Source organism: Panthera onca, chromosome B4, assembly GCF_046562875.1.
Source record: "Panthera onca isolate mPanOnc1 chromosome B4, mPanOnc1 haplotype 2, whole genome shotgun sequence".
NCBI lineage: Eukaryota > Metazoa > Chordata > Mammalia > Carnivora > Felidae > Panthera > Panthera onca.
In genome coordinates, this window is record NC_138345.1 from 25,011,033 (window position 1) to 25,039,010 (window position 27,978).

The 27,978-nt window shown below is 36.8% G+C and overlaps 1 protein-coding gene across 1 annotated transcript in view; it reads left to right on the forward strand.

Annotated features, from left to right (window-relative positions):
* Window positions 1-3,069: 3,069 nt before the first annotated feature.
* The window catches only part of RAB18 (RAB18, member RAS oncogene family), a 37,247-nt gene continuing 12,338 nt past the window's right edge, over window positions 3,070-27,978 (forward strand). The window contains exons 1-2 of the mRNA XM_060659097.2: window positions 3,070-3,332; window positions 8,109-8,164. Coding sequence (XP_060515080.1) covers window positions 3,265-3,332; window positions 8,109-8,164 — 124 coding nt within the window. The 5' untranslated portion in view covers window positions 3,070-3,264. The remainder of the gene's footprint in view (window positions 3,333-8,108; window positions 8,165-27,978) is intronic.

A 27,978-nucleotide genomic window follows, 5' to 3' on the forward strand; every position in this document is an offset into this window, starting at 1 on the left:
AAAATAAATAAAAAAAAGTTGAAAAAAAAAAAGAAGAAAATCAGGAGAAAAATCTGGTAGGGAGGAGAAGATAATGTGTTAAGTGTCAGCCATGTTTAGCTTGGGATCCTCCACCTGGGAATACCCATGTGGAGATGTCACGGCAGCCGTGTATGTTGGCCTAAACCTCAGGAGAGAAATCTTGGTCAGAGATGTAACTTGGGGGCTCCAAAGTAAATTACTCCAAGTAAATGTGATAAAGAAGCCATGTAAGTCCAAGAAGACAATGTGTGTGTAGAGTTAAGTGTAGAATAAGAAGTGTGTGTGAAGTAAGAAGATAAAGCCAGACTAAAATCCTAAACCCCAAAGAACAAAAGTGTTTAAAAGATGAGCAAGAGGATCTCACACACACGCGCGCGCGCGCGCGCGCGCGCACACACACACACACACACACACACACACAAACAAACTGAAAAGTGGTCTAGAGGTAGGAGGATATCTAAGAAACTATGGTGTTGCCTAAGTAGGTCAACAATGTTACATACAATATCAATAAATCCGGGCCTATTATTTATGAGAAAGGTTTTTTTTTTATCTTGGTGTGAATACTACAGTGCAGCAATTCTCAAACGTTTGGTTGTACAAATTATTGTATACTCTTATAAATTACTGAGGACTCAAAAGAGCTGATTATGGCAGCTGATTATGTAGATTATGGCTACATCTACTGATATTAATAGAAATTAAAATAGAAAACTTTAAATGTATTAATGCATTAACAAATAATAAACCTATTTATTATTAGTTAATATGTTCATAAACGTAACTATTTTAAGACAACAAGCTTAGTGAGGAGAGTGGCATTATTTTACATTTTGGCAAATCTAATGTCAGGCTTTCTGGAAAACAGCTGGATTCTCATTTCTGGTTCTGCCTTCAATCTGTTTTGCTGTCACGCATTATGAGTAGCCTCTGGAAAATTCCACTGTATTATCATGAAAGAACAAGAGTGAAAAAAGTAGATAACATCTTAAATAATGATGAAAATAGTTTGTTTTGCAGACTTCCTCAGAGGGAACTCTAGAGATCTGGGGACTACACTTGTAGAATTAATGCCCCAGAGTGGGAGAGCTTGACCATGCTGTGAGCCTCACAAGCTGTTGATACTATACTCAAAAGTATGCTGGGTAGAGTCAACTAAGGCTTCAAGGGTTATTTTATGAGAGGTCGAGGTGGCCTGGTTGATACTACCTTCCAAAGTTAGGAATGGACTTTAGAATGTTCATTCAACTGATTCATTCAACATGTATTTATTTAGCACATATTCTATGCCAGGAACTGTTTTAGAAGGAGAAGATATACCAATAAACAAAACAGACAAAAGCCTTGCCTTCATGAAGCCTCCCTTCTGCTGGAGAAGATTACACAATGAACAAAATAATAAAATATATAGTATACAGGAGCATGGTAAGTACTATGCAGAAGAATAATGCAAAGAGGTATAGGGATTGTTGGAAGGATTTGCAAATTTCAGTAGCAGGGACAGAGAAGGACTCATCTGAGCAAAGGCAGCATTTGAGCAAAGACCTGAAGGAGGCGAGAGAGCCATTTGGTTAAATGGCGGAAGAGCTTTTCTAGGTATTTGAAAAATTAGTTTTTAAAATTTAGTCTAACTTTAATTAATATGTATTCTTTAATCTGGCATCGATTGTATCTGGCAGTAGCTGCAAGCATAGAAAATGAGATCTGAGAACTAATGTTCATTCAGTGTCTGTCATGGACCAGGTATTCTGCTAGGTATTATAGGTATTATATATGAAGTTTGGTACCTTCATTAATGTTTACAGTTTAGTGAAGAAGACAAAGCATGCACGTACAATTCCTGCAGTTGCGGTGTAGCAGTTCTTACGAGGAACAGTAGTCGGTTTGAAGTTGCACCAGCAGAGGCTTCTATGCACCTGATCTACCTGAAGTTTACATTTCTTAACACTGAACTGATGTGTGAAGGGTACTACTCTTTAATGTAGCAGAAAGTAAGCCAGGAAGTTAATAACACCTAATCGCACCTTTTACAGAGCACTTGAGTTTACAAAGCGTGTTCGCTAATTAATCCATTTAATCTTCATAACCATTTTCAGAAGTGGGTATTATTCTTAGTGTTATTGCCTTTGTGCGATGGGAAACAGGCTCGGAAGGCTAGATAAAGTGGTTATACTACGGTATATTGCGGGGTCTTTGAGCGCAATGGAAGCTCTGTGGTACAACTTAGTAAGTTTATTTAAAGTAGCACTGGGACGGACCTGTGGGCAGAAAGGGCTGTACTTTTGCTGTAGGAACCTGGTGGTTATATCCTTAGTGCTCAGGGTGGAGGAAACGCGCAGGGAGTATTGGATCATAAAAGTTTTTCTTTGAATTTCTACTCATAAAACCACTTTCACAAGATTTCTCTGGTGATTATCATTCAGTTCCATATTAAAAAAAAAATTTAACATTTATTTATTTTCAAGAGACAGAGTGTGAGCGGGGGAGGGGCAGAGAGGGAGACACAGAATCTGAAGCAGGCTCCAGGTTCCCAGCTGTCAGCGCAGAGCCCCGAGGGGCTCAAACCCACTGACCTTGAGATCAAGACCTGAGCTGAAGTCTGACGCTTAACCGACTGAACCACCCAGGCGCCTCTCACTGCGTTCTATATTAATAATTGGTAAGACAGGCAGGCATGAAACCCTTTAAGAATGTAGCAACCAGCACATAATTGAACCTTATCAAAACTATGCAGGCTATAGGTCAGCCTTGTGGGCTAAAGTTGAACAAATTTTTGCTTCTATCCCTCATCAGGTGGAGTTGGGACTTAAGATAATCTGCCTTCAAACACAAAACTTTTCCTACTGCAATGCAGCTGTTATGAGCAGCTGCTGAAATAAAAGAGCGTTGTGCTCTGCAACTCAGTCCTTGCCCAAGTACACCACTGAAGGAGGGTTAGGTTAGGACCGGGGAGTACTAACAGCCTACAAAGCAGGGCGAAATCACCCACGGCTCTTCCACTCTGCGCTTGCGCAAAGGAGGAATTAAACTCCCCGGAAAGACGCCTGGGACTCTGAGTTTGCGCAGACGCAGAGCTTCCTCAAGGCGGAACTGGGGCGACCCGGGCTCCTGCAACCTAAACACCCGGGGAGAAAGGAAGGTGGCAGACGTGCAGCGGTGCGCATGCGCGGGCACTTCTCTCGGGTGAAGGGTTGAGAGCCGGACCCGGGCGGCCAGCTGGGCTGAGAGCGGAGTAGGGTCAGGATGGACGAGGACGTGCTGACCACCCTGAAGATCCTCATCATCGGCGAGAGTGGCGTGGGCAAGTCCAGGTGAGGCGAGCCTGCGGGCCGTGACGAGGGCAGCGGGGCTCTTGTTGCCTCCGTGGCCTCTGTCTGCTGGGCCGCGACGGGAACGGTAAAGGCGGCGGGCCAGGCTGGGGGCGGGCTCCGCGGGTTCTTCCCGGCCTCTGGGCCGCGCGGTCCTCGGCCCCTGTCCTCCCGGCGCCCGCCCGGTTCTCGGCCTGTGCCAGGCCCGACTTGTCTGGATCGCTTCTCCTTCCGTCGCGCCGAATAAACAATTCCGAGGGCCGCCGCTCGGCCGGCAGGTTTGCTGCCGACCAGCCTAGGGCGTGGCGGGCGGGTTTGGCCCGAGTGAGGCCGAGCGCGAAGCCGGGTCTCGGCCCCCGGGGTCCAGGCTCACTGTCATTCACCCCGCGAGTTGAGTTGGAACTTCAGCGCTTTGGTTTTTGTCAGGCTTTCTCTGAACACGCAGGGCTCTGCACGGGAAGTTTCGCGACGCCTTAGGTCACATTCCTGGCCTATTTTGGTGCACCCCGTTGCCACTTCTCTGTTTCTTTATGAGTCAGCCGTGAAAGAACTCCTTGGTCTTCTGACCCCTTGAGTAATTCACCTTAGCCTAAGATACTAGTTGAAGCGGCGGACCACCTTTGAGAGTAACGTGTTATTGTCACCTCGCGTTCTGCCACATCATCTGGAGGTAAAAGAACAAAGTAGTATTTTGTGTTTTCTTTCTTGACTTTTTCTTGAGGGACGGTGGTAACGGACGGTAAGTTCGAGTTAAATGTCAGGGAAGGCTCGGTGGGTGTTGCAAGCGGGGTGTGATTTCATTCAAGCCTTGGAACAGAGTTCTCCAAGTAATGTTATCCTTGCCATCTGATGATTATCATCATCACTGGCTTATATTCTAGGCTGTCTTGATTTTTAAACAATATTCAAATTTCGGGAGCTGTAAATAATTCCATGGTTTGGCTGTGCCTCCTGCTAACCGTATCGTTCAAATCACTTCATAAAGTTTTCCTTTTGTTTAGATGCTTACGGGTTTGAAATTTTATTCTGTAATATGTTCTGCAATTGTATATATTTCTGAAGTATGGCAATGTAGTTTCTAATTTTCCTCATTTAATGTTCTCAGTGTATATTGGAGTGGGGGATTGGCACATAACAGGGAATAAATTTATGAATCTATGGGCTAGCAAAATAGTACGGTGTGTGTGTTATTTAAGGGTTTCAATATTTTTCATGATCACCATCTATTATATTTGAGGGTTAAAAAGTTAGTTAATATATTGAACATTGTCAAAAGGAATTCTATAGCCTCGCGACCTTTCTTTTTTTCATAAGATGTGACTCTCATTTAGGTTAAGGCATATGAAATTGCTGATTTTGAACTCAAGAATGGTTAAATGTCATTTTCTGCAGTTCAACCCAATACAAGTTTGGTTGGCCCTTTTTTTAAATGTATTGGAGGGATGACTATTTAGGTCCTGTTGAAATTTTCTGGAAGGTTAATTGGAGCGTTTACATAATTGAGGTTCTTCCTCTAGCATAAAATCTGTGAAATGGATTTACTGGTTTCCTTACTTCTCTCCCCTCAGACAAACAAACGTGTTTGGATCTAATCTCTAAGCTTTTCTAAGTACCTAATGGTGAATTTTCAGCTGCTTACTGCAAAATTTTAACACCTTTAACTACCTCTTTCAAGAAAGGATTGTGTTTAGGGAGAGAGTTGGCATCTGTCTATATACCTATCTAGATGTAGATACACTAGACAAGCACTATTGGTGTATGTGATATACTATGGAAAACACCCTTGAACACTTTGTGGATGAGAGTAAATGACTGCTAAAATAGAAGCCTATGCTTTTTAAGGTGAGTTAGTACAAAAACATTTGTCACGGATACAATCTTCAAGGGTTGTTCTGACCAGTAAGTTTCTATGATCTAGAACTAGTAGAAGTGCAACATCACTTGTATTGTTGCATGACAAAGGACATCTTTTTTTAAAAATTTTAATTAATTAATTAATTAAAATCCAAGTTAGTTAACATATGGTGTAATAATGATTTCAGGAAAAGAATTTAATGATTCGTCACTTACTTGGAACACCCAGTGCTCATCCCAACAAGTGTCCTCCTTAATGCCCCTTGCCCATTTAGCCCATCCCCCCAGCCTGCATCCCTCCAAGCAACCCTCAGCTTGTTCTCTGTATTTAAGAGTCTCTTATGGTTTGTCTCCCTCTCTGTTTTTTAATATTATTTTTGCTTCCTTTCCCTTATGTTCATCTGTTTTGTCACTACACAGAATATCTTAACTAATTCAAATTAGTGGGTGATTTTTCCAGTTTATTTCAGACTGTTGGAGTATAATGAGCATGGGTGATAGCAGTCAGATCAGGATTATGAAACTGGTGCTGTCACTTGTGTGACCTTGTGTGTGATACTTGAACACTCTAGGCCTTCCTTTCTTCATTTGAAAAATGAGGTTCGAACGGAAATCCCTCAAACCTTAACTGATGTTAAATGTATGAGATTCTTCTGTGGCTCACAGTGGGGAAGTAAAGAAGTAGCAAAGTGTTTCAGAGACTGGAATGGATTATAGAGACTTTGTATTATCTAAATTGCTGTCTCTCCTATCCCTCTTGTATCCCCATCCTTTTTGGCCAATTTCATTTGTAAATTAGGAAAGGCAGACTAATTATGATCACACTGTTTATTGGAAACTTGGTCTCCTCTCAGTGATACAGTGGTAGTTACTCCTTCCATCTCTCTCTCTGCTCCTTTAACTTTTGCTCCTTTAACTTTGCTCCTTTAACTTTGAAAATATGAAAGCTTAAATATACATCCTTTAGAGCTTTGGTTCTTAATCATTTTCTGGTTGTGGATTCTTTAAAAAATCTAATGGAGAAATAGACTCTCTGCCTAGAAGGAAGCAGAGCATAGAGTTTAGAATACATTTCCAGCTAACAGTGTACCCCTGGCTAAATTCTGCTTATGTTAAAATGTGTTGCTTTGTACCATATCAGTTCCCTGTCCTTCCTGACAAAGTACCATTAATGACAAGTGTTATTGTAAGGATTAGCAATTGTGTAAGAAGAACCGCTGGCTCAAGTGTGTGGCATATTGTTGATGTTCAATAAATCATAGCCAATACTGTTGTTATTATTGTATTGTTCTGGTGTTATGATTGCTACTACTACTCTATAGGGTTCTTATGTTTTTGTAATAATATCTCTCTGGTGACTGAGTATGGATACATACCTTTTCCATTCTAAAATTATGAGTAACTACGTTTTTAGTGAAATCTTCACTTTTATTAACTTAAAATTTAATGTTGGGGAGGGAAGATTTTTACAAATGCAGCCTTTTAAGGTCCTTGTTAGTGCTGTCACCTAACTCATGTTGGAAGTAAAAACAGTACAGTCAAGAGGGTTCAATGTTAAGTAGAAAAATCTACAATTTGTTTCACTTTTGTGGTGCTGGTTTTATGGTAAACACAAGAAGGCAAAACCAAGAAAAGGAGAGTTAATCCCTTAACACCAGATTTTGAATACCAAAAGGCTATTATGTGTTGCAATATACTCTGGACAAAATAACAAAAAAAAACAAAAAAACAAACCCTCTAGCAGCAATAATTACAACCTGTAGAAATATATATATATATATATATATATATATATATATATATATATTCACCTATATATATTTTTTTTCAGTTCAAACATCTGATAGCTCTTTCCTTGATCTTACTAATGCATACAGGTGAATAGAACAATCTAGTCCTATTGTTGGAGATGATGTGAGGGAGGATTGATTAATTTTATAAATCCAGGGCTTTAAGAAAAGCTTAGATTTTATTTTTGAAGAGCTTTTAATAACTGGCACTTTACCTTACATTAAATAAGTAATTCTGGGAGATATATAATCTTAGAGTACTCCTAATGGTGTCTTTCGCTTTTATTTCATCTCTTCCCTTCTAGTTTCTTTACTGTTTCCTGGATTTAGTCCTTATCTCTCACCATAACCATGGCAGTTGTCTTCTGTTAATTTTCTTGCTTTTTTTTTTTCCTGTCATTAACTTTTCTCTACATTTTCAAAATGTAAGAGCATTTCTTGCCATTTTTTTTTTTAAGCTTTCAGTAGCTCCCTGTGGCCTACTTGATTTCATACACCCTACTTAGCATTTGCCAGAATATAGTTATTCTGTCTCTGGTATGATCTGTCTAGCCTCACTTTTTGCTAGATCTTTTCTTCCCACTTAGGCAGTAGTCCTACTGCTTGTTACAAAATGATAGATTTTCTCACCTGTATGCTTTTACTTGCATTCAGAGTGGATTACACATCAGACTTAAACAAAACATTTATTTGTTGTATTCCAAGAGACTTATTTTCCCCCCTTTTGTCCATGTCACAGTATAATGTTTTTGCCGATACTATTTTCTCACAAGGACGTACCGGTACAGTTCAAAACCAAAACCAAAACACAGCCCAAATCTTTTCACACTTGGGAATTATGTAGGGGAGCATGGGGACTATATTAAGTAAACTATTTTGCTCTTGGGATTCTTTTATTGCCTTTTCAATAATTTAATTATTGGAATTAAATTATTATAATAATAAATAATTAAATTATTTTCAATAATTTAATATACCTGTATTGAAGCAGTATTTATATACCTGCACTGAGGCAGTATTTGTGGGAGCAGACCAACATCAGCTATTCTTATTTGTGTCTAATTTGTAACAAAATGTAATACATGGTTAAGAAAAAAGAGAAATTTCTAATCTGTCTTTTTAACATCTCTTTTAGCCTGCTCTTGAGGTTCACAGATGATACTTTTGATCCAGAACTTGCAGCAACGATAGGTAAGCCTGTATTTAAAAATTCAATAGAGGGGCGCCTGGGTGGCTCAGTCGATTAAGCATCCGACTTGGGCTCAGGTCATGATCTCACGGTTTGTGGGTTCGAGCCCTGCGTCAGGCTCTGCTGACAGCTCAGAGCCTGGAGCCTGCTTCTGATTCTGTGTCTCTCTCTCTCTCTCTGCCCTTCCCCTGCTCACTCTCTCTCTCTCTCTCTCTGTCTCTCAAAAATAAATAAATGTAAAAAATTAAAAAAAATTAAATTAAATTAAAAAAAAATTCAATAGAAATGCCACATATTTTCTTGCCTTCAGTCTGTTTTATCTGATTCCTTCTATCCTTCATCTCACCACCCCATTGCTTCCATGTCTGTTGCTTTCATGTCTTCTTTATCTTTCAAGGCTCAACTTGGTTTCATTAAACTTCTGGAGCCTTTGTAGATCTCACCAAGCAAAACTAACTTTATTTGTTGGTTCATGGCACTTTGTTTTATCACTGTGGATATTATGATTATCTGTACACACATTTCTTTCTTGTACTATGCATTGTCTTTTATTTAGCAGCATATAATTATCTGAATATTTATTGTATGCCAGGCATTGTCCTGAGAGGTCGGGTTATAATGATGAATAATGCAGACTTGGTGTCTATCATCATGGACCTAACAGTATCACCTACTAGCAGACTGTGTTGCCTTTTTAGCGTTTGCTACAGTATCTTGCATATGTTCTGAACTCAACAGGTTTATTGATATTAGTTGTTAAAGATTGTTAGAAGCAGTAATACCTAAGTGGCTTTTTAAAATGAAATTTAGATTGCCTGAAAGTGGTTTGCTACACTAGCTTACTAGAATACATGAGAAAATAGAGCTAAATATTTACCAAAATATGTCACATGTTTAGGGAGTAGATGACAATAGAAAAGTATCAAGAGACAGTGTGCAGTATGTGAAAGAGCTGAGTCAGAGCGGGATAGTAGTCTTGGCTCTGCCTTGAACCAGTTGTCTAGATTTTGAGCAAGTCCTTTAACTTCACTGTTTTCAGAGAGATAATACATTTTTCTTACAGCTCTAAAATTTCATGATCTGATGAGCAGAATGTAGTAAATACGATCCTAGCATTATTATTAGGGAAAATGAGTTTCTCTTAACTGGCTTTATTTGTTTTCATTTATTGTGTGTGTAGATTTATTTTTGTTTCCTTTTTTTTCAAATGTTAAATAATTTCATACTTAGAGAAAGGTTATAAAAATAGTACAAGAATTTTTGCATAGCCCCAAACATTAATATTTATGCTTTAAACATATGCTTTATCATTCTTCCTTTACATACACATACCAGTATTCTTGTTTTGTTTTGTTTTGTTTTTTTTTAATTGAGAATAAAACTGGAGATATGATTAACCTCTAAATACTTTGGTGTGTATTTCCTAAATGAAGATGGATACAATTCTACTCTATATAGACAGATTTCATTAATTGTCTCCCTAATGTCTTATTTAGAAAAAAAAAGAAAAAACTATGTTTTGTTTCTGGTCCAGGATCCAGTCCAGGATCACACACAATTTAGTTGTCATTTCTCTCCAGTCTTTCTTTGTCTTTCATGGCTTTGACATTTTTGGAGTTCTTACAGGTCACTTACATCATAGAATATCCTTCAATTGCATTTGTCCAAAGTATCCTCATGGTTAGATTCAGGTTATGCCTTTTTGACAGGAATTCTTCAAAGTGTTTCTCAGAGCATGGTGGATATTTGTACCATTCCTGTGATGGGATTTAGGTTACTTAAAGTGACATATGCCAAATTTCTTTACTATGAAGTGTCATTCTGTCATTCTAACTGTGGTGGTTATCAAACGGTGATTTTTCAAGTCCCATCATTCCATCTACATTTCTTATTTACAATTCTGTAAGGAGGAGGTCTCTTTTTTGTTTCTTTCTATCAATATGTACTCACAGTGCCTCTAAATGTTTAGTCAGTTATACCAAGCATTACTTAGCTTTTGTGTGGCATATTAACATTTACCGATTTACTTTTATGTGTGTGAAAAGGAGTCATTTAAAACACTAGTAATTTAGGGGCACCTGGGTGGCTTAGTCGGTTAAGCATCGAACCTTGGCTCAGGTCATGATCTCATGGTTCGTGAGTTCGAGCGCCGCGTCGGGCTCTGGGCTGACAGCTCAGAGCCTGGAGCCTGCTTCAGATTCTGTGTTTCCCTCTCTCTGTGCCCCGCCCTGGCTCACGCTCTGTCTCTCACTCTCTCTCAAAAATAAAATAAAAACATTAAACAAAATTTAAAACACTAGTAACTTAAAATCCATTTTAATTTGGCTTTTATTTTTTTTTTAATTTTTTTTTTTTATTTTTTTAAATTTTTTTTTTTTTCAAAGTTTTTTTTTTATTTATTTTTGGGACAGAGAGAGACAGAGCATGAACGGGGGAGGGGCAGAGAGAGAGGGAGACACAGAATCGGAAGCAGGCTCCAGGCTCCGAGCCATCAGCCCAGAGCCTGACGCGGGGCTCGAACTCACGGACCGCGAGATCGTGACCTGGCTGAAGTCGGACGCTTAACCGACTGCGCCACCCAGGCGCCCCTTAATTTGGCTTTTATATATTACTTGTTCCTTTAAAAAATTGGTAGTAAACTTCATTTCACTCAGAACATGCCTAACAATGGATAGTGAGGAGAAGGGTAGTAACTGGCAGGAAAATAAATTTGCCTAGAGTTAAAATTTTACTCAGGGAATGATCCATATATAATAGAAAGCCATCTGTCCTCATTTCAAACCCGATTGGAATCTGGGGAGTATGATAAATTATGTGTTGTCCTTACTATTAAAAAGACTTTGTCTGCTTTAAAAACAAATACTGAGGTTGCGGCATACTGATGAGTATATACATAATTTGTTCCCCAGATGGGCCCTGGGTCTTGAAAAGTATCTTTTACATTTAGGCATCAGATTATTTTCTGCCTTAGGTTATAACTAACATACACATGAGTTTTTAAAATAAAAGCAATTAGCCCATTTGCTATAATGACCTTGTAAAAATTAGTGCATTGTGGAAAATTAGTATTTTATCAATAAAATAGTAAGGAAAGCATACTTTTATCTTTCAGTAATATGGTGAGACACTCAAGTTTTTGTCTTGTATAAAATATCCTTTTAACATATTTGTTAGATTTTGAGTCTGAGGATGGTACAATAAAGTTGGCGTTTTCTTTTTTTCCTTTCTGGCAGTCGGCCAGAGTAACAACAAAGAGAGGGAAAAACTAAAACACATACGCTGTATTCCACTGAACTAGAAGAGAGCTAAAAACCCTAGGCCACAAAATAGGCGGAATGTCTGCCAAAAGCAGCGAGAATAAGCAGGCTGCATGTGGGAAGTGGAGCGAGATACCACAGCTATAGAGCTTGGAACCAGCAAGAGATGCTTCACGAAACCGAGAGGCCCACCCTGAGATGCAAAACCAAAATCCCTTGTTTGCAAAAGCAACATGGGCTTTTAAAGCTGATGGCAGGAGTTTCCCTGTACCTGGTTTGATTCTAAGAAGTTGGGGAGATGAAGCCAAACAGGCTTTTTTTTTTTTTTTTTTTTTTTTTTTTTTTTTTTTTGCATTTTTCTGTCTCTGTAGCAGTGGGGAAGAGAAGAGATGTCTTTGCATCCTGAAAACCTCAGGGCTGCCTGTCTCCAGTGGCTGTTGAGAATTTAAAAAAAAAAAAAAAAAAAAGATTCTCATGGAAAACCCTGAATCAAGACAAAGTTTTTCTGGTCAGGAACTGGAGTGACTATGGCCTTCTTCATGAACCTCTTACAAATAGCTTTTCCAAAAAACCCCCAACCTCCTTTAAAGATGAATGAACAAAAGGATTTCAGCTGAAGGCCACTCCTACCTTTCCAGAATCAAAAAGGAAGAAAGCAGAAAAACCAAGGACAGATAAAGCATACTCAACAGAAAAAATACTTCTGTAAGGGAGTTGAAAATCATGTCCAACCATTTTGTTAATTTAGAACACTTTTTGGGGGTGCCTGGGTGGCTCAGTCCTTTGGGTGTCCGACTTCAGCTCAGGTCACGATCTCGCGGTCCGTGAGTTCGAGCCCCGCGTCGGGCTCTGGGCTGATGGCTCAGAGCCTGGAGCCTGCTTCCCATTCTGTGTCTCCCTCTCTCTCTGCCCCTCCCCTGTTCATGCTCTGTCTCTCTCTGTCTCAAAAATAAATAAAACGTTAAAAAAAAATTAAAAAAAATAAATAAAACACTTTTTGGAAGTATTTACCACTGAGAGCACAAAGCAGTGATAGAAGAGGTCAGGGAAGAGATAGTGTAGCCGCATGAGAAAATGCAATGTAAGCTGATTGAGCAGAAAGAAAAATAAGGTAAGAAAATAAAACCATCGCTGCAATGAAGGTGAAATTAGAAGGATCACAAGGGACAGTAGAGACTGGAAAACAAAATAAAGGACAGGGAAGCTAGAAATGGAAAAAGTGGGTGGAATTTATGAAAGTGAATAAAAATGTTAAAACACATTAGAGAAAATGATGTGGAAATCAGAAAAGGAGATTCAGCATATGTGTATTTGAATCTTAGAAGAAGAAATAGAATGAGGCAACAGATACAAAGGTATAACCCAAGGTAATTATTTCTGACATAAAAATAAATACACACACAAAATTGTAAGAATATATTGAACAGGTCTTTTGTTTGCTACGTAGGGGTGTTTGAAAGAAAAAGGCATAAAGTTTCTTTTTCTGCTGTGGCAAGGCCATATGATGGTACTTAATCGGCTGCATAAATAGAACTAATTGAAATGGTAAGGATCGGTTAGATCTTGTAGAAATTAGTTACACTAATTTCATATAATTTGATTACATGGGCAAAATTTGCTTCATGTTAAAGTTTTTATTTTTGTTTTTAATATTTTTTAAGTTTTTGTTTTTTAATTTACTCTGTTTTAGGTAACTTACCTTTGAGTAGAAAAAGTGCTTTAAGTCAAACTTTTTTTCAAATAAAAAAATTAGAAAATTTAAAACGAGTTCTCTATTTAAGATAGCTCACAAACTGTTCCTTAATCTGGTTGTAAGACATAATTGCTAAGATATATGAAAATGGTTTGAGGTTTGATACATTTCAATGTAGACAAATTTTGGTTGTGATTGGTTGACTTAGGTCAGTGATTCTTATTACTCCCTTGTTAAGCTTTTAAAAATATTAATGAGTGTGCCCTCATATTACCTGTGTTTGGCTTCTAAGGACAAGCGGCCAAATCTGTTCCATCCACAAGTTACCTTATGGTTTGGGCTGACTTAACAAAATGACAATTTATTTAAAATGGTGACTTTATATATCTTGTTTAATGCCATAACACAAACCTGTTAAATTATTTGGAAATATTCGGTAGTTAGAAGAAAAATGTAACTATTCTGTTTCATGTAATTTGATTCAGTTAAACATTTTAATTGGAGTAAAGCAATAAAAAGGGCTCTAGAATTTCTGTATTTAGAATAATGACAAATGGTCTTCATCATATGTAAATAATTTTTTTTCCTCTTTTACTAAGGGTTTTATTAGGAGAGAGTATGACTTTTTTCATATGCCTTGTCAGCACTGATTAATGGTTGATAGACTTTTTAATACGGAAGCGTCCTTGCTTTCCTAGATAGGTCTTCGCTCATATTTTTGACATATTTCTGGATTATGTTGACTAATAGTTTAGGAGTTTTACGTCTGTTTTTGTACACAAGATAGTCTTTATTTTTTTAAAAACAGGATTTTATATTAAAGTTGTACTGGTTTATAAAATGAAAGGGTTTTCTATCTTTTAAAATTGTCTTTATTAGCTTCAATATTGGAACTATCTGTTCTGTAGAGGTTACATTTTACCTGTGAGTCATTCTGATCCTTCTCCCTTCTTTACCATTCTAACCTCTTCCGGGGTTCTATTTCTTAGGACAGCCTTGGGAGTGGAACTGGGAAAGCCTCCCAACTTATCTTAATTGTTTATGCTTTTCCTTCATTTCTAAACTTGGATGTTTTTGTAGTCTGTCTTTTCTTAGTAACATATTTATTTAATTGTTTGAGAAATTGCTTCATTTTTTTCCTACTTTTCTTTTGGTTTATTTTGTTAGTTTCTTATGATGAGTATTAAGTTGCCTTCTTTTCAGTCCTTATTTAACAAAGATATTCTTGAAGAACAAGTTTGCTGTGCCCCATAGGTTTTAGTAGGGTGTCTAGTACTTTTTCATTGTACACTAGATAGTCTGAATTTTCAGTTTAGCTTTCTTTGAACATTTGAATTTTTTTATTTTTATTTTTATTTTTTAAGTAGGCTTCACGCCCAGTACAGAGCCTACTGCATTGTTTGAACTCATGACCCCGAGATCAGGACCTGAGCTAAGATCAAGAGTCGGATGCTTAACTGATTGAGCCACCCAGGTGCCCCAAACATTTGAAATCTTTGATTTAGGGATGTGTTTCCTAATTCCCAGGCTATTTTGTTGTCACTTTATTTCTTATTTATTGGGTAATGATATTCATTTGGAGTAAGACCATCCAACCCTCTACCAGCTTCCTGTCCATCAGCAGGAGTCAAGTTGGGGTCTTGGAATTCAGCCTACTTCTCTCAGAAGACCTTCCTCCACACCCCCCCCCCCCCCGCCCCCGCTTTCCTCTCAAACATTTTTAAACTTGCTATTGCTTTTTGCCCTAAAACCATTATTGTTTGTCCCTCTCTGAGTAGTCATCACAAAAACCCCTGGCCTCCCAGGTTATTCTTCATCTCCCAGACTTTAATCTTCATGAGGTTTTGTACATCTTCATTTCTCACCCCTAGCTTCCACTCTTTCTTAACTCTTAAAACATATTTACTCTATCCTCTGGGTAGCAGAGCACTTCCCTCGTTTCATTGTTGATACTTTTAAAGTTGTTTGTAAACTCAGATTTGGAGATCTAGGTCCTTATAATCTTGTTCCCCATTGGATCCTTAAAGCTCTTATAGTATCCCTCTTGATGTCCCCTTCCCCTGATGTTCTCCACCCTCCCTCCCACCAAAAAACTAAAACCCAGGTAAAGCAGCAAGTTTTATATTCCTTGATGAGAAGGGGGAAATTGACTTAAAGAGATTAACCTCCTGCCTATCTAGACGTCACCTTCTAGACCTCAGTAAGAGAGCTGAGACTGAACCCAGCCTCCTAACTTCTAACTTGGTAATCTTTTAATCACAGCATAGTAATACAGAAATAAAAAGGATCAAACACAGGTTTGAGCAGAATGCCAAAAATGTTAAACATGAGAAGGAAGCAATAGAATTAAAATATATCAGTTAATTAAATGTGAATAGATCCAGGCCTCCTAAGAATTTATATTGTCAAATGGAATTGAGGAGTACTTAAATAATGAAAGGTTGAAAATAAAGGGATGGGCCAGGCAAATGTAAACAATACAAAAGCAGAGGCAGTACTATAAGGTAATTTAAAGTAGAATTTAAGGTTAATGCACTGAACATAATGAAATAGGACAGTTACAATAATGAAAGGCCCAATTAATTAACAGTGTAGTTATAACAGTCTTAAACAGTAGGCACCATAGATGATATATATATACATATACACATATATATGTGTATATGTATATATATATATACACACACACATATATATATATACACGTATATATATATATATATATACGTGTATATATATAACCAAAACCAATTCAAAACACAAGGGAATAATATGATGAGAATACAGTTATATTAGGAGATTTGTTATATCTTTTTCATAAATAAATCCAAAAGACACAAATGCGGCCATAGGGAAATAGCATAACACAATCAACAAATCTTTTTTTTTAAAGATTTTAAGTAATTTCTACACCCAACATGAAGCTTGCACTTGCAACCCCAAGATCAAGAGTTGTATGCTGTACTGAAAGTCAGCCAAGCACCCCTTAACTGACAAATCTTTTAAGTGAAGAAGTCATTACTTTAAAAGCCCATGGAAAAATTTTACAAAATCAGTCTTAGACTTAGCACCAAAGTAAATCTTAAATAGGAAAGGAGCAGAAATAATACATGTTCTCTGATAATTTATTCTTTCAGAAAATATTTTTGATATGTTCTGTTACTAGCATATGTTTTTTAAAAGTTATACCCCAGTAATATTGACTTTTTTGGGGATACAGGTTTTTTGAATTTTAACGTGTATTATACAAATTTGTATAGTCATTTAACTATTACCACAGTCAAGATATTAAGCAGTTTCATCATCCCCCCAAAAAACTACCTATTGCCTTTTCAGTCTTATTTTTTCCTTGCCTCTAGCCCCTGAAGACTGCCCCTGCTCAGTCTTCATCACTATAATTTTATCTTTTTGAGAATGTCATGTAAATGGAATATATTATGCAAACTTTTTAGACTTTTTTCACTTAACATAGTACCTTTGAACTATATCCAAGCTGTTGCACATCAGTCATTTGTTTCTTTTTTTTTTTTAATGTTTGTTTATTTTTGAGAGAGAGAAAGACAGAGCATGAGTGGGGGAGGGGCAGGGAGAGAGGGAGACACAGAATCCGAAGCAGGCTCCAGGCTCTGAGCTGTCAGCACAGAGCCCAACGCGGGCTCAAACTCACGAACCATGAGATCATGACCTGAGTTGAAGTTGGATGCTTAACCGACTGAGCCACCCAGGCACCCCGTCATTTGTTTCTTTTTATTGCTGGGTTGTATTCCATTGCATGGATGTTGCAGAGTTGATTTATCCATCCACTTATTATAGGACACTGGATTGTTTCCAGTTTTTGATGGTTATGAATAGACCTGTTATAAACATTCAGGTACAGGATTTTATATAAATATTAATTTTTATAACCTTAGAGTAAATAGACCAGTAATAGGATTGCTGGATCATACGGTAAATGCATGTTTAACTTTCATCCATTTTTTAATAGAGTGATTGCATCATTTTACATTCCCACTAGTAGTGTATGGAAGTTCCTGTTCTCTGCATCCTCCCCTTTTACACTTAGCAATCAGATTTAAAAGTTTTAACCATTCCAATATGTACGTCTTGGTAATCTCATTGTAGTTTAATTTGCATTGCCTACTGATAAATGATGTTGAGTGTCTTTAAAGTTCATATTTGCTAGCTAGCTATCTGTATTTTGAGTGTGTGTGTGAAGTGTGTAAATCTTTTGTTCATTTTTAAATTTTTTTTCCTTATTGTTGAGTTTTGAGAGTTCTTTATTCTGTATGTAAGTCCCTTATTACATGATATGTGCTTTGCAGATATTTTCTTAGTCTGTGGCTCCTCTTGTCATTCTCTTAACAAATTTCTAAAAGCAGAAATTCGTAATTTGATGAAATTCAGTTTGTCAATTTTTTCTTATCAGTAGTGGTTTCAGGGGCACCTGGGTGGCTCAGTCAGTTAAGGGTCCCACTCTTGATTTTGGCTAAGGTCATGGTCTCATGGTCATGATATTGAGCCCTGTGTCTGGCTCTGCACTGGGCATAGAGCCTCCCTCCATCCCTCTCTGTCTCCCTCTCTCTCCCTCTGCCCCAGGTGTGTGCACTTGTGAGCCGCCTGCCCCCTCAAAAAAAAAATGATGGTTTCAGTGTTGTACCCTTTTGCTTAACAGAGGGTTGGAATGATTTTCTCCCTATGTTTTCCTCTAGATGTTTTACAGTTTTATGTGCTACTTTAGGTCTGTGCTTCATTTTGATTTAATTTTTGGGTACAGTATAAAACATATATGAATCAAAGTTCTTTTTCCTCCTCCCCTCACCTGCCCTATTGTGTATATGTTCTAAAATCATTTGTTGAAAAGACTGTCCCTTCTGTACTGCATAGCTTTTGGACCTTTGTAAAAATATCAGTTGTTTATATATGTGTGAGTCTGTTTCTGGACTCTGTCTCATTAATTTATTTGTCTTTATGTCAGTGCCTTACTATCTTGATTTCTGAAGCTTTATAATAGATCTAGAAGTCATATATTGTTGGTCTACCAATTTTGTACTTTTTTCAAAATTATTTTGGTTATTCTGGTTTCTTTGCATTTCCCAATTAATTTTTATAATTAGATAGTTGATTTACAAACAAAAGCTTGCCAGGATTTTTGTAGGGATTGCAATTGAATCTATATAGATCAATTTGGGGAGAATTAACCTTTTAACAATATTGAGTCTTATGATCAGAGAACAAATTAAATGTCTCCGTTCATTTAGGTCTTTTAAAATTTCAGAGTGGTTACATGTTTTTTACATCTTTTGTCAGATTTAGCCCTAAATATTTAATAGATTTTTATTAAAAGATGGTATTAAAATTAAAAAAAATCCTTTGCTAATTGCTAATATGTAGAAATACAATACTTTTTAAAAATGTTTAGTTTGTATCTTCCAACCTTGCTAAACTTGCTTAATAGTTCTAGGAACATTTTTTTTTTTTAATCCCGTATATTCCATTGAATTTCTACATCTTTTTCTTTCCCATCTGGATGACTTTTTTATTTCTTATTGCCCTGGCTAAAAAAAAAAAAAAAAAAAAAAGTTGAGAGAAGTGATGAGGGTTGATATCCTTCTTTTATTCCTGGTATAAAGGGGAAAACATTAAGTCTTTTACTATTAAGTGAGATGTTAGGTTTTTTTTTCATAGATGCCCTTTATCAGGTTGAGAGGATTTCCTTTCTGTTTCTAGTTTACTGAGAGGTTTTATCAGGAATGCATGTTGAATTTTGTTAAGTACATTTTCTGCATTTGTTGAGATGATCATATGAAGTTTCTTTTTTAGTTTAATGTAGTAAAGTCCACATTGCTTTTTTCAGTGTTAAATCAACCTTTTGTTCCTAAGATAACCCCACTTGGTTATGTGATGTGTTTTTCTTTTATACATATTTGTATTAGTTATGATAAAATTTTATTTAGGATTTTCATCTCTAGTCATAAGGGATATTAATCTATAGTTTCTAATTACATATATGTATATATAAATATTTTTATTTGAGAGAGAGAGAGAACCCATGAGTGGAGGAGAGGGGCAGAGGGAGAGAGAGAATCTTAAGCAGGCTCCATGCTCCGCACAGAACCCAACATGGGACTCTATCCCATGACCCTGGGATCATGAGCTGAGTCGAAATCAAGAGTTGGATACTCAACCTCCTGAGCCACCTAGGTGCCCCTATAGTTTTTTAACTTTAATGTCTTTGGTTTTGGAATCAGGGTAAGGCACAACTCATAGAGTGACTAAGAAAGTATTCACTCTTCCTCAGTTTCCTGGAGGAGTTTGTTTAGAATGGATTATTATTTAAATGTTCAGTAGAATTCACTCTGGCCCTGATATTTTTTTGTGGAAAGGTTTGTAACTATAGATTCAATTTCTTAAATAGATTCAGGGCTCTTCAGTTATCTATTTTATTTTTCATTGTGGTAAACTGTACATAACACAAAATTGACCATTTTAACCATTTTTAAGTTTACAATTCAGTAGCATTAAGTACATTTGTATTGTTTGCAACCATCACGACTATCCATTTTCAGAACTTTTTCATTAGGAACACTAGGAACACTAGGAACTCTTTGCCAGTTAAACTTTGCCAGTTAAAGCTCTCACTCCACTTCCCCTTCAGTCTGCAGTAACCTTTATTTGCCTTCTATCCTTATGAACTTGTCTATTCTAGGTCCCTCATATAGGTAGAATTATACACTATCTGTCCTTTTGTGAGTAGCCTATTTCACTTAGCATAATGTATGTAAAGTTCATCCATTTTGAAGCATATATCAGAATTTCATTCCATCTTATAGCTTAATGTATCAGAATTTCATTCTATTTTATGACTGAATAATGTTCCATGGTATGTATAAACCACATTTTGTTTATCTGTTCATCTGTTCATGGACACTCGAATTGCCACAGCCTTCTGTTGTGAATAATACTGCTGTAAATATTGTTGTGCAAGTATCTGAGCTCCTGCTGTCAGTTCTTTATGCCCAAAGAGTGGAATTGCTGCATGATGTGGTAATTCTATTGTTAGCTTTTTGAGGAAACATCAAACTGTTTTTCACAGTGACTGTACCATTTTACATTCGACTACTTACTCGTTTCTTTAATTTCTTCCAGTAGTGTTTTGTAGTTTTCAGTGTGTGAGTCTTAAAACTCTTGGGTTAAATTTATTCCTAAGTATTTTCTTTTTGGTGCTATTGTAAATGGAATGGTTTTTAAAAATTTTCTTTTTAGATTCTTCATTGCTAGTGTATAGAAATGCCACTAATTTTTGCATGTTGATCTAGTATCCTGCAACTTTGCTGAATTCATTTATTCTAACAGATTTTTTTTTGTTTGGGGGGTGTGTGTGTGTATAGGATTAGGATTTTCTACATACAAGAACATATCATTTGTGAACAGAAATAATTTTACTTCTTCCAATATGGGTGCCTTTTATATTCTTTCCTTGCCTATTTGCTCTGACCAGGATTTCCAAAACTGTGTATTAAAGAAGTGGTGGGGGTAGATGGTGTTCTGATCTGAGGGGAAAAGCTGTCAGTCCTTCACCAGTGAGTATAATGTTAGCTGTGAGGTTTTTTGTTTTTTTGTTTTTTAAGTTTATTTGGAGAAAGAGAGAGTGCACAAGTAGGGCGGGAGGGAGGAGGGGGCGGAAAGAAAGAGAGAGAATATGAATATATCCCAAGCAGACTAGAGAGAGAGAACATGAATATATCTCAAGCATACTCTGCACAATCAGCACAGAGCCCGATGAGGGGCTCACACACAAACCTCAAGATCATGACCTGAGCTGAAGTTAGACACTTAATTGATTGAGCCACCCAGGCACCCCAGCTATGAGTTTATATAGCCTCTAGCATGTTAGGGAAATTTTTTTCTGTTTCTGGTTTGTTGAGTGTTTTTATCATAAAAGGATGTTGAGTTTTGTAAAAATCCATTTTCGTCATGAATTGAGATAATCATGTGTTTTTTCCCCCCTTCATTCTATAATGGGATATACTAATTTGATTTGCTTATATTCTACCAATCTTGTATTATAGAAATAAACTCACTTTATCATGGTGTGTAATGCTTTGAATAGGCTGCTGAATTAAGTTTGCTAGTACTGTGTTGAGGATTTTTGCATCAATATTCCTCTGGGATACTGGTCTGTAGTTTTCTTCACTTGTGGCATCTTTCTGTGACTTTGGTATCAGAATAATGCTAACCTTATAGAATGAGTTTGGAAGGGTTCTTTTCAGTTTTTGGAAAAGTGAGGAGGATTGGTGTTAACTCTTTAAATATTTGGTGGAATTTATCAGTGAAGCCATCTGGTCCTGGCCTTTTTTTGTTGTTGTTGTTGGGAGGTTTTTGATTACTAATTCTATCTCTATTAGTTATGGGTCTCTTCAGATTTTCTTTAAAGTCAGTTTTGTCAATTGTGTGTTTTCAGGAATTTGTTCATTTCACCTAGGTTGTATATAATTGTCCATAGTATTCTCTTAATAGCCTTTTTTTTCCTGTAAAATTAGTAATGTCCCCACTTTCATATCTGAGTTTTGTAATTGGAATCTTTTGTTTTTTCTTTGTCTAATTAAAAGCTTGTCCGTTTTGTTGATCTTTTAAAAAAACCAACCCTTGGTCATTGATTGTGTCTATTGTGTATCAGTTCCCCATATCCTTTATCTTGGTTCTGATCTTCATTAGTTCCTTCTTTCTGTAGTTTGCTCTTCTTTTCTAGTTCTTCAAAGTATAAAATTAGGTTATTGATTTGAGATAATTATTTTCTTATAATGTATGTATTATAGCTATAAATTTCTCTCTTAGCACTGCTTTTGCTACATGTCATAAGTTTTGGTATATTGTGTTTTCATTTGTATGAAAGTATGCTCTAATTTCCCTTTTGATTTCTTCTTTGACCTTTTGGTTGTTGTTTAAAGGGTGTTATTTAATTTGCACATGTGTGTGAACTTTCTAGTTTTCTTTCTGTTACTAATTTCTAGTTTTATTCCATTGTGATGAGAATACTTCATATGATTTTAGTCTTTACAATGTATTAATAATACTTGTAGACAACATATAGTCTGTCCTGGACAGGGTTTCATGTGCACTTGAGAAAGCTATTTATTCTTTTATTTTTTATTTTTTTATGTTTATTTATTTTGAGACAGAGAGAGAGATGAGAATAGGGGAGGGACAGAGAGAGGAGACAGAGAATCCTGGAGCAGGCTCTGCAGAGGGCCCGATGTGGGGTTTGATCTGACAAACTGTGAGATCATGACCTGAGTTGAAATCAAGAATCAGACTCATAACCGACTGAACCAGGTGCCCCCAAAACTGTTTCTTCTCATGTTGTTGAGTAGAATGTTCTATTGGTTCTTACTGGTTTGTATTGTCATTCAAATGCTCTATTTCTGATTGGTCATCTATCTGATTGTTGTATCCATTATTGAAAGTGGTGTATTAAAATCTCCAAGTAGGGGTGCCTGAGTGGCTCAGTCAGTTAAGCATCGATGTTAGCTCAGGTTGTGATCTTGGCAGTTTGTGGGTTCGAGTCCTGTGTCGGGCTTTGTGCTGACAGCTCCGAGCCTGGAGCCTGCTTCAGCTTCTTTGTCTCCCCCTCTCTCTGACCTTGCCCCACTCATGCTCTGTCTCTCTTTCCAAAATAAATCACATTAAAATAGTAAAAAGAAAAAAAAAAAAAAACAAACCCTCCAACTAATGCTGTATTTCTTCCTTCAATTATGTGAATGTTTGCTTTATATATATTGGGATCTTTTCTTTGGTGCATATGTTTATAATTGTTACATCTTCTTGATGAGTTGACCTTTTTATCAATATATTTTGTCCTTTGTCTTTTGTAATAGTTTTTGACTTAAATTCTATTTTGTCTAATATTATTAAAGCTACTCCTATTGTTTCTTGGTTACTGTTTGCATGGAATATCATTTTCTGTCCTTTTACTTTCACCTTAAATGTGTCTCTAGCTTGAAAGTGAATTTCTTGTAGACAGCATATAGTTGGATCTTTTAAATATATTTATTTGTGTATTTAGATAATATTTATATATATAAATTTTGATAATCTCTTCCTTTAACATAATTACCGATAAGGAAGGATTTACTACTGACATTTTGCTATTTGTTCTCTGTGTGTCTTTATATAGAGTTTTTGTCCTTTATTTCCTCCAGCACTGTCTTCTTTTGGGTTTAGTTAATTTTTTGTAGTGATATTTTAGGTATTTTGTTATGATCTATTTCTTTTTGAGTCAGTTCTGGTAGTTTTAATCTTTCAAGGAAATTGACATCTCATCTGAATTGTCAGGTTTATTGGCATGAACTTGTTTATAACATTCCCTCAGTATCCTGTTAACCTCTGTACGATCTATAGTCATGTGATATCATTCTTTTTAATGGTAATTTTTGTCTTTGTTTCTCCTGATTACTTTGGCCTAGAATTTATATTTATTGATTTTTCCTTATAAAACCAACTTTTGGTTTCATTGATTTAAAAATAAATGTTTTTTTAATCTTTATTTTTGAGAGAGAGAGAGAGAGAGAGATAGTGATTGATTGTGAGCAGGGGAGGGGCAGAGAGAGAGGGAGACACAGAATCTGAAGCAGGCTCCAGGCTCCCAGGTGTCAGCACAGAGCCCCACAAGGAGCTTGAACTGACAAACTGTGAGTTCATGACTTGAGCCAAAGTTGGATGCTTAACCTACTGAGCCACCCAGGTGCCCCTTGTTTCATTGATTTTTTTAAGAAAAAACTGTTTTGCAGGTTTGATTTTATCAGTTTCTGATTTGAACTTTACTATTTCCACTCTTCTGTTTATTTTCTATTTTATTTGCTTTTTAAATTGCCTTAATTTGGAAGCTGAGGTCACTCATGTAAAATAATTTTTTCTTTTCTCATATAGTGATTTAGTGCTAATAAGTTTTCCTGTAAGTGTTGCTTTAATGACATCCCACAAAATTTTGATGTATGTTTTTCTTTTCACTCAAAATGTTCATTTGAAATGCTTCCTATTTCGCTTTGAGCAGTTTGTTATGATGTCCCTTAGTATAGTTTTCTTCATGTTTCTGTGCTTGGGGTTCATTGAGCTTTTTTGATCTGTGGGTTTATACTTTTTATTAATTGTGAAATATATAGGACCATTATTTTTTCAGATCTGTCTTTTGACTTTCTACTTTCTTACTTGTCCACTATAGTTGCCTGCTTATTGAAATTATCTCACGGATCACTGATGCCTTCTCATTTTCTTTGAATTGTCTTTTCCCTGTGTATCCTTTTGGATAGTTTCTGTTGCTGTGTCTTCATATTCACTTATGTTTTCTTCTACAGTGTTGAATTTTTGTTAATCTATCCCATGTATTTTACATCTCAGACATTGTCATTTCATCTCTAGATGTTTGATTTGAGACTTTTTATTTTACTTTTATTTATTTATTTTTCTAATGTTTATTTTTGAGAAAAGGAGAGAGAGATTGTATGGGCAGGGGAGGGGCACAGAGAGAGAGGGACAGAGGATCTGAAGTGGGCTCTGTGCTGACAGCAGAGAGCCTAATACAGGGCTCCAACTCAAAAACCGTGAGAACAGCTTAACTGACTGAGCCACCCAGACACCCCGATTTGGTGGGTCTTTTTAATCTCTCATGTCTACTTAACTTTTTCAACATGTGCTATACAGTTAAAATAGTTTTTAGTTTCCTGTTTGCTAATTCTAACAACTTTGTTGCTTCTGAGTCAGTTTCTGTTGATTGCTTTTTCTCCTTTTGACAAGGCAGGCGATTCCATTGATACAGAGGTGTGCCTAAAAAAAAAGATTACCTTAAAAAAAACTGAATTAAGTATTTAATTAAAAATGCAAGCCCAAATGAACAACAAGAAAAAAGCCAAAATGGTAGTTCTTCTGTGAACATTATGATTTATAGTAAGAAATATATATTTGGTTCCTGGCACAGAGCTTTTAAAACTCTTTGATTTTCTTTTTTTAAAAAAAATTTTTTTAACGTTTATTTTATTTTTGAGACAGAGAGAGACAGAGCATGAACAGGGGAGGGTCAGAGAGAGGGAGACACAGAATCTGAAACAGGCTCCAGGCTCTGAGCTGTCAGCACAGAGCCCGACGTGGGGCTCGAACTCACGGACCGCGAGATCATGACCTGAGCCGAAGTCGGCCGCTTAACCGACTGAGCCACCCAGGCGCCCCATAACTCTTTGATTTTCTTAACTGATTGGAGCAGTCTTTGGTTTTTCTTTAAGAAGCCCCTTGCAAGCACAGCTGAGTTTATGTTAATACTGTGACTTCTGGAAAGCCTTTAAGTGTGGAGGCTGGTTGCCTGGAGAGGGAGTTGGGATTTTCGGTCCTACTGTGTTCTTCCCTACCTGAGGGGAGGGGAGAGGGGACTGGAGATTTTATTGTCACTGAAGAGCAATACTGATTTAATCAATCATGCCTAAATAATAAAGCCTTCCTAAAAATGCTAATGAGAATTTTGTTTTGGCAAACACATGGGAGTTCTGGGAAGATGGCACACTTAGAGAGGGCATGGGAGCTTTGTGCTACTCCCCCTTATTTTGCCTTACTCATCTCTCCATCTCTTCCATGTGGGTTATATCCTTTTATAATAAAACGACAGTCTAGTAACTAAACTGTTTTCCTGAGTTCTGTGAGCCACAGATTAATCCAATCAAGGGAGGGGATTATGGGATTGTGGGAACCTTTGATTTATAGCCAGATAGTTGGAAGCACAGGTGACAACCTGGATTTGGGATGGCATCTGAAATGGAAGCAGCAGGCTTATAGGACTTAAAAGACTTATAAGGACTTATAGTTAGCCCTTACCCTGTGGGATCTGATGCTATCAGACTGAATTGAATTGTAGGACATTGATGTCCCTGCAGAGTCAGAGAATTACTTGTAGGAAAAACCCTCACAATATCTGGTCATAGACATGTTCATTGTTGTAACAGAGTAGAGGAGAAACACAAGAGTGTTTTTTGCCTAGACATTCTGCTTTTGGTATCAGCTTTTTGTCATCCACATGAGGAAGTTGAAAAGATAGTTTAATCAAATCTAGTAAGAAGCTGGCAAAATCAAATTTATTAAAAAGATTCTCACTATGGCCACCAGTAAAAGCAAATTAAGAGCCACTTGTAAAACAGAACCACCAGACTTGGTGAAGAAGCAAGCAGTTTGAGCATATGAAAGCTAAAGAGCTCAGTATCTGAGTATGAGATTCCACAGAGGAACCAAGGAAGGATGAAATGGGGACTTGAAGGGTCTGGGTCCAGATGAGGTACCCTTTCAGGCTACCTGTGTGGGCATTGTTTCCTAAGGATGTTATCTGTGACTTTCACATTTAATATCTCAGAAAAGTAACTTTGAGACTGTTATTAACACATAAATTATACATATGACAGAGACTGTCATTAGATTGTCAGTTAACATGAAAAACAGGAAACTGTAAAAGAGAAAGAGGAGATTGGGAAAGGGAAAGTAAACAAACATTCTGCAACAACGAGTTTCTTTTCTTGGGTAGATTAATTAGCCAGTAGCTAGCAAAAAGGCCAGTCTGCCCTTGGACATGTTGTCTGGAGTAATTAGGGGAGAAAAACGTTCTTTATTCTCTGAAAAACTGTGAGAATTTAGCTGTAGAATATATATGACAGGTTGTTTCTCTGTAATGTCTACCAGTGGCCTTAATTTATTTTAGTACCTGCACCAAGTCAGAGCCATTTCCCTCATTTGAGTTTTCTCAGGTTTTGTTTTTAAAGCAATATGAATAAAATGGAAATAATTTTATATATTTTTTCATAAATGGCATAGTATAATACTTCTTTATCTAGAAACATGGTGAATACAAGATTTTTTAATATGAGATTTTTTGTTTGTTTAACTGCAAAGAAACTTCACACTTCGGTTTTTCCTTGGGCTGTAATTGTCACTGTCCTTTAATTGCCCATGATTCTAGGTTTGGCTTTATCAGCAACTTTATCACCCGAGCCCAAAACACCAAACTTCTTTTTTTTTTTTTTTTTTTTAATCTTTGGTATACAGAAAGAGCTGGTGTAATGTATATTTTGAAGTGTATTTTTATTATCTAATTTGTGTTTGTAGTGGATCACCAGAAATCATCCAGGAATTACTAATATGTCTCCATATTGGTGACAGGTATTCTAGGAAGTAGTATATGAGTGAGGGTGCTGTTCATCTTAGTTGTGCTGTTCTGAATTAATTGTGACAAGCTAATACGATCTTTTGAAAATTTCTTTCCAAGCTTCTTGAGCTAATGCTTTCCCTCTGGCCAGTGGGGTAGACTGCACGTTAATTTTGATACTCTTTAAAGACATGTGGGCAGTTACTGTTCATTTAAGCCAGATGGTGTGTGTCAACTCCTTTTCCTGGAAAGGGGGAGGGTTTGGGGGGGGCGGCTGCTGTGGTAAAACCTTATGTGTCTTTTTATGGAGCTCTTCTCTTTACATAAGTTAGTACTTACAGAAGATTTTCATAGCACTTTGAGTACTCCTCTTTGACTTAGGAAGTTTCTTAGCAGATTGGGCCCAGATGTTTTTGTGTGTAAACTCTCCTTTTGCAATTATGCAGTAGCAAGTGATCATCGATAAAGTCATATAGAACGAATACTGGTTTTTCGGATAAAAACAAAACAAAGAATTCATAAGACAAGGAATAGGGGACTTTTTATTATATTTTTACCAAGATGCCTACAGTCAGAATCTGAGTTAGGAGATTGGCTCTTGATAATGCAGTGTAGATGCTTTTGGAGCCCCTTAGAAAATTGCCCTGATCCAGAATCAGCCCAGTAGTCTTCTCTACATTAGTACCATGGATTCCA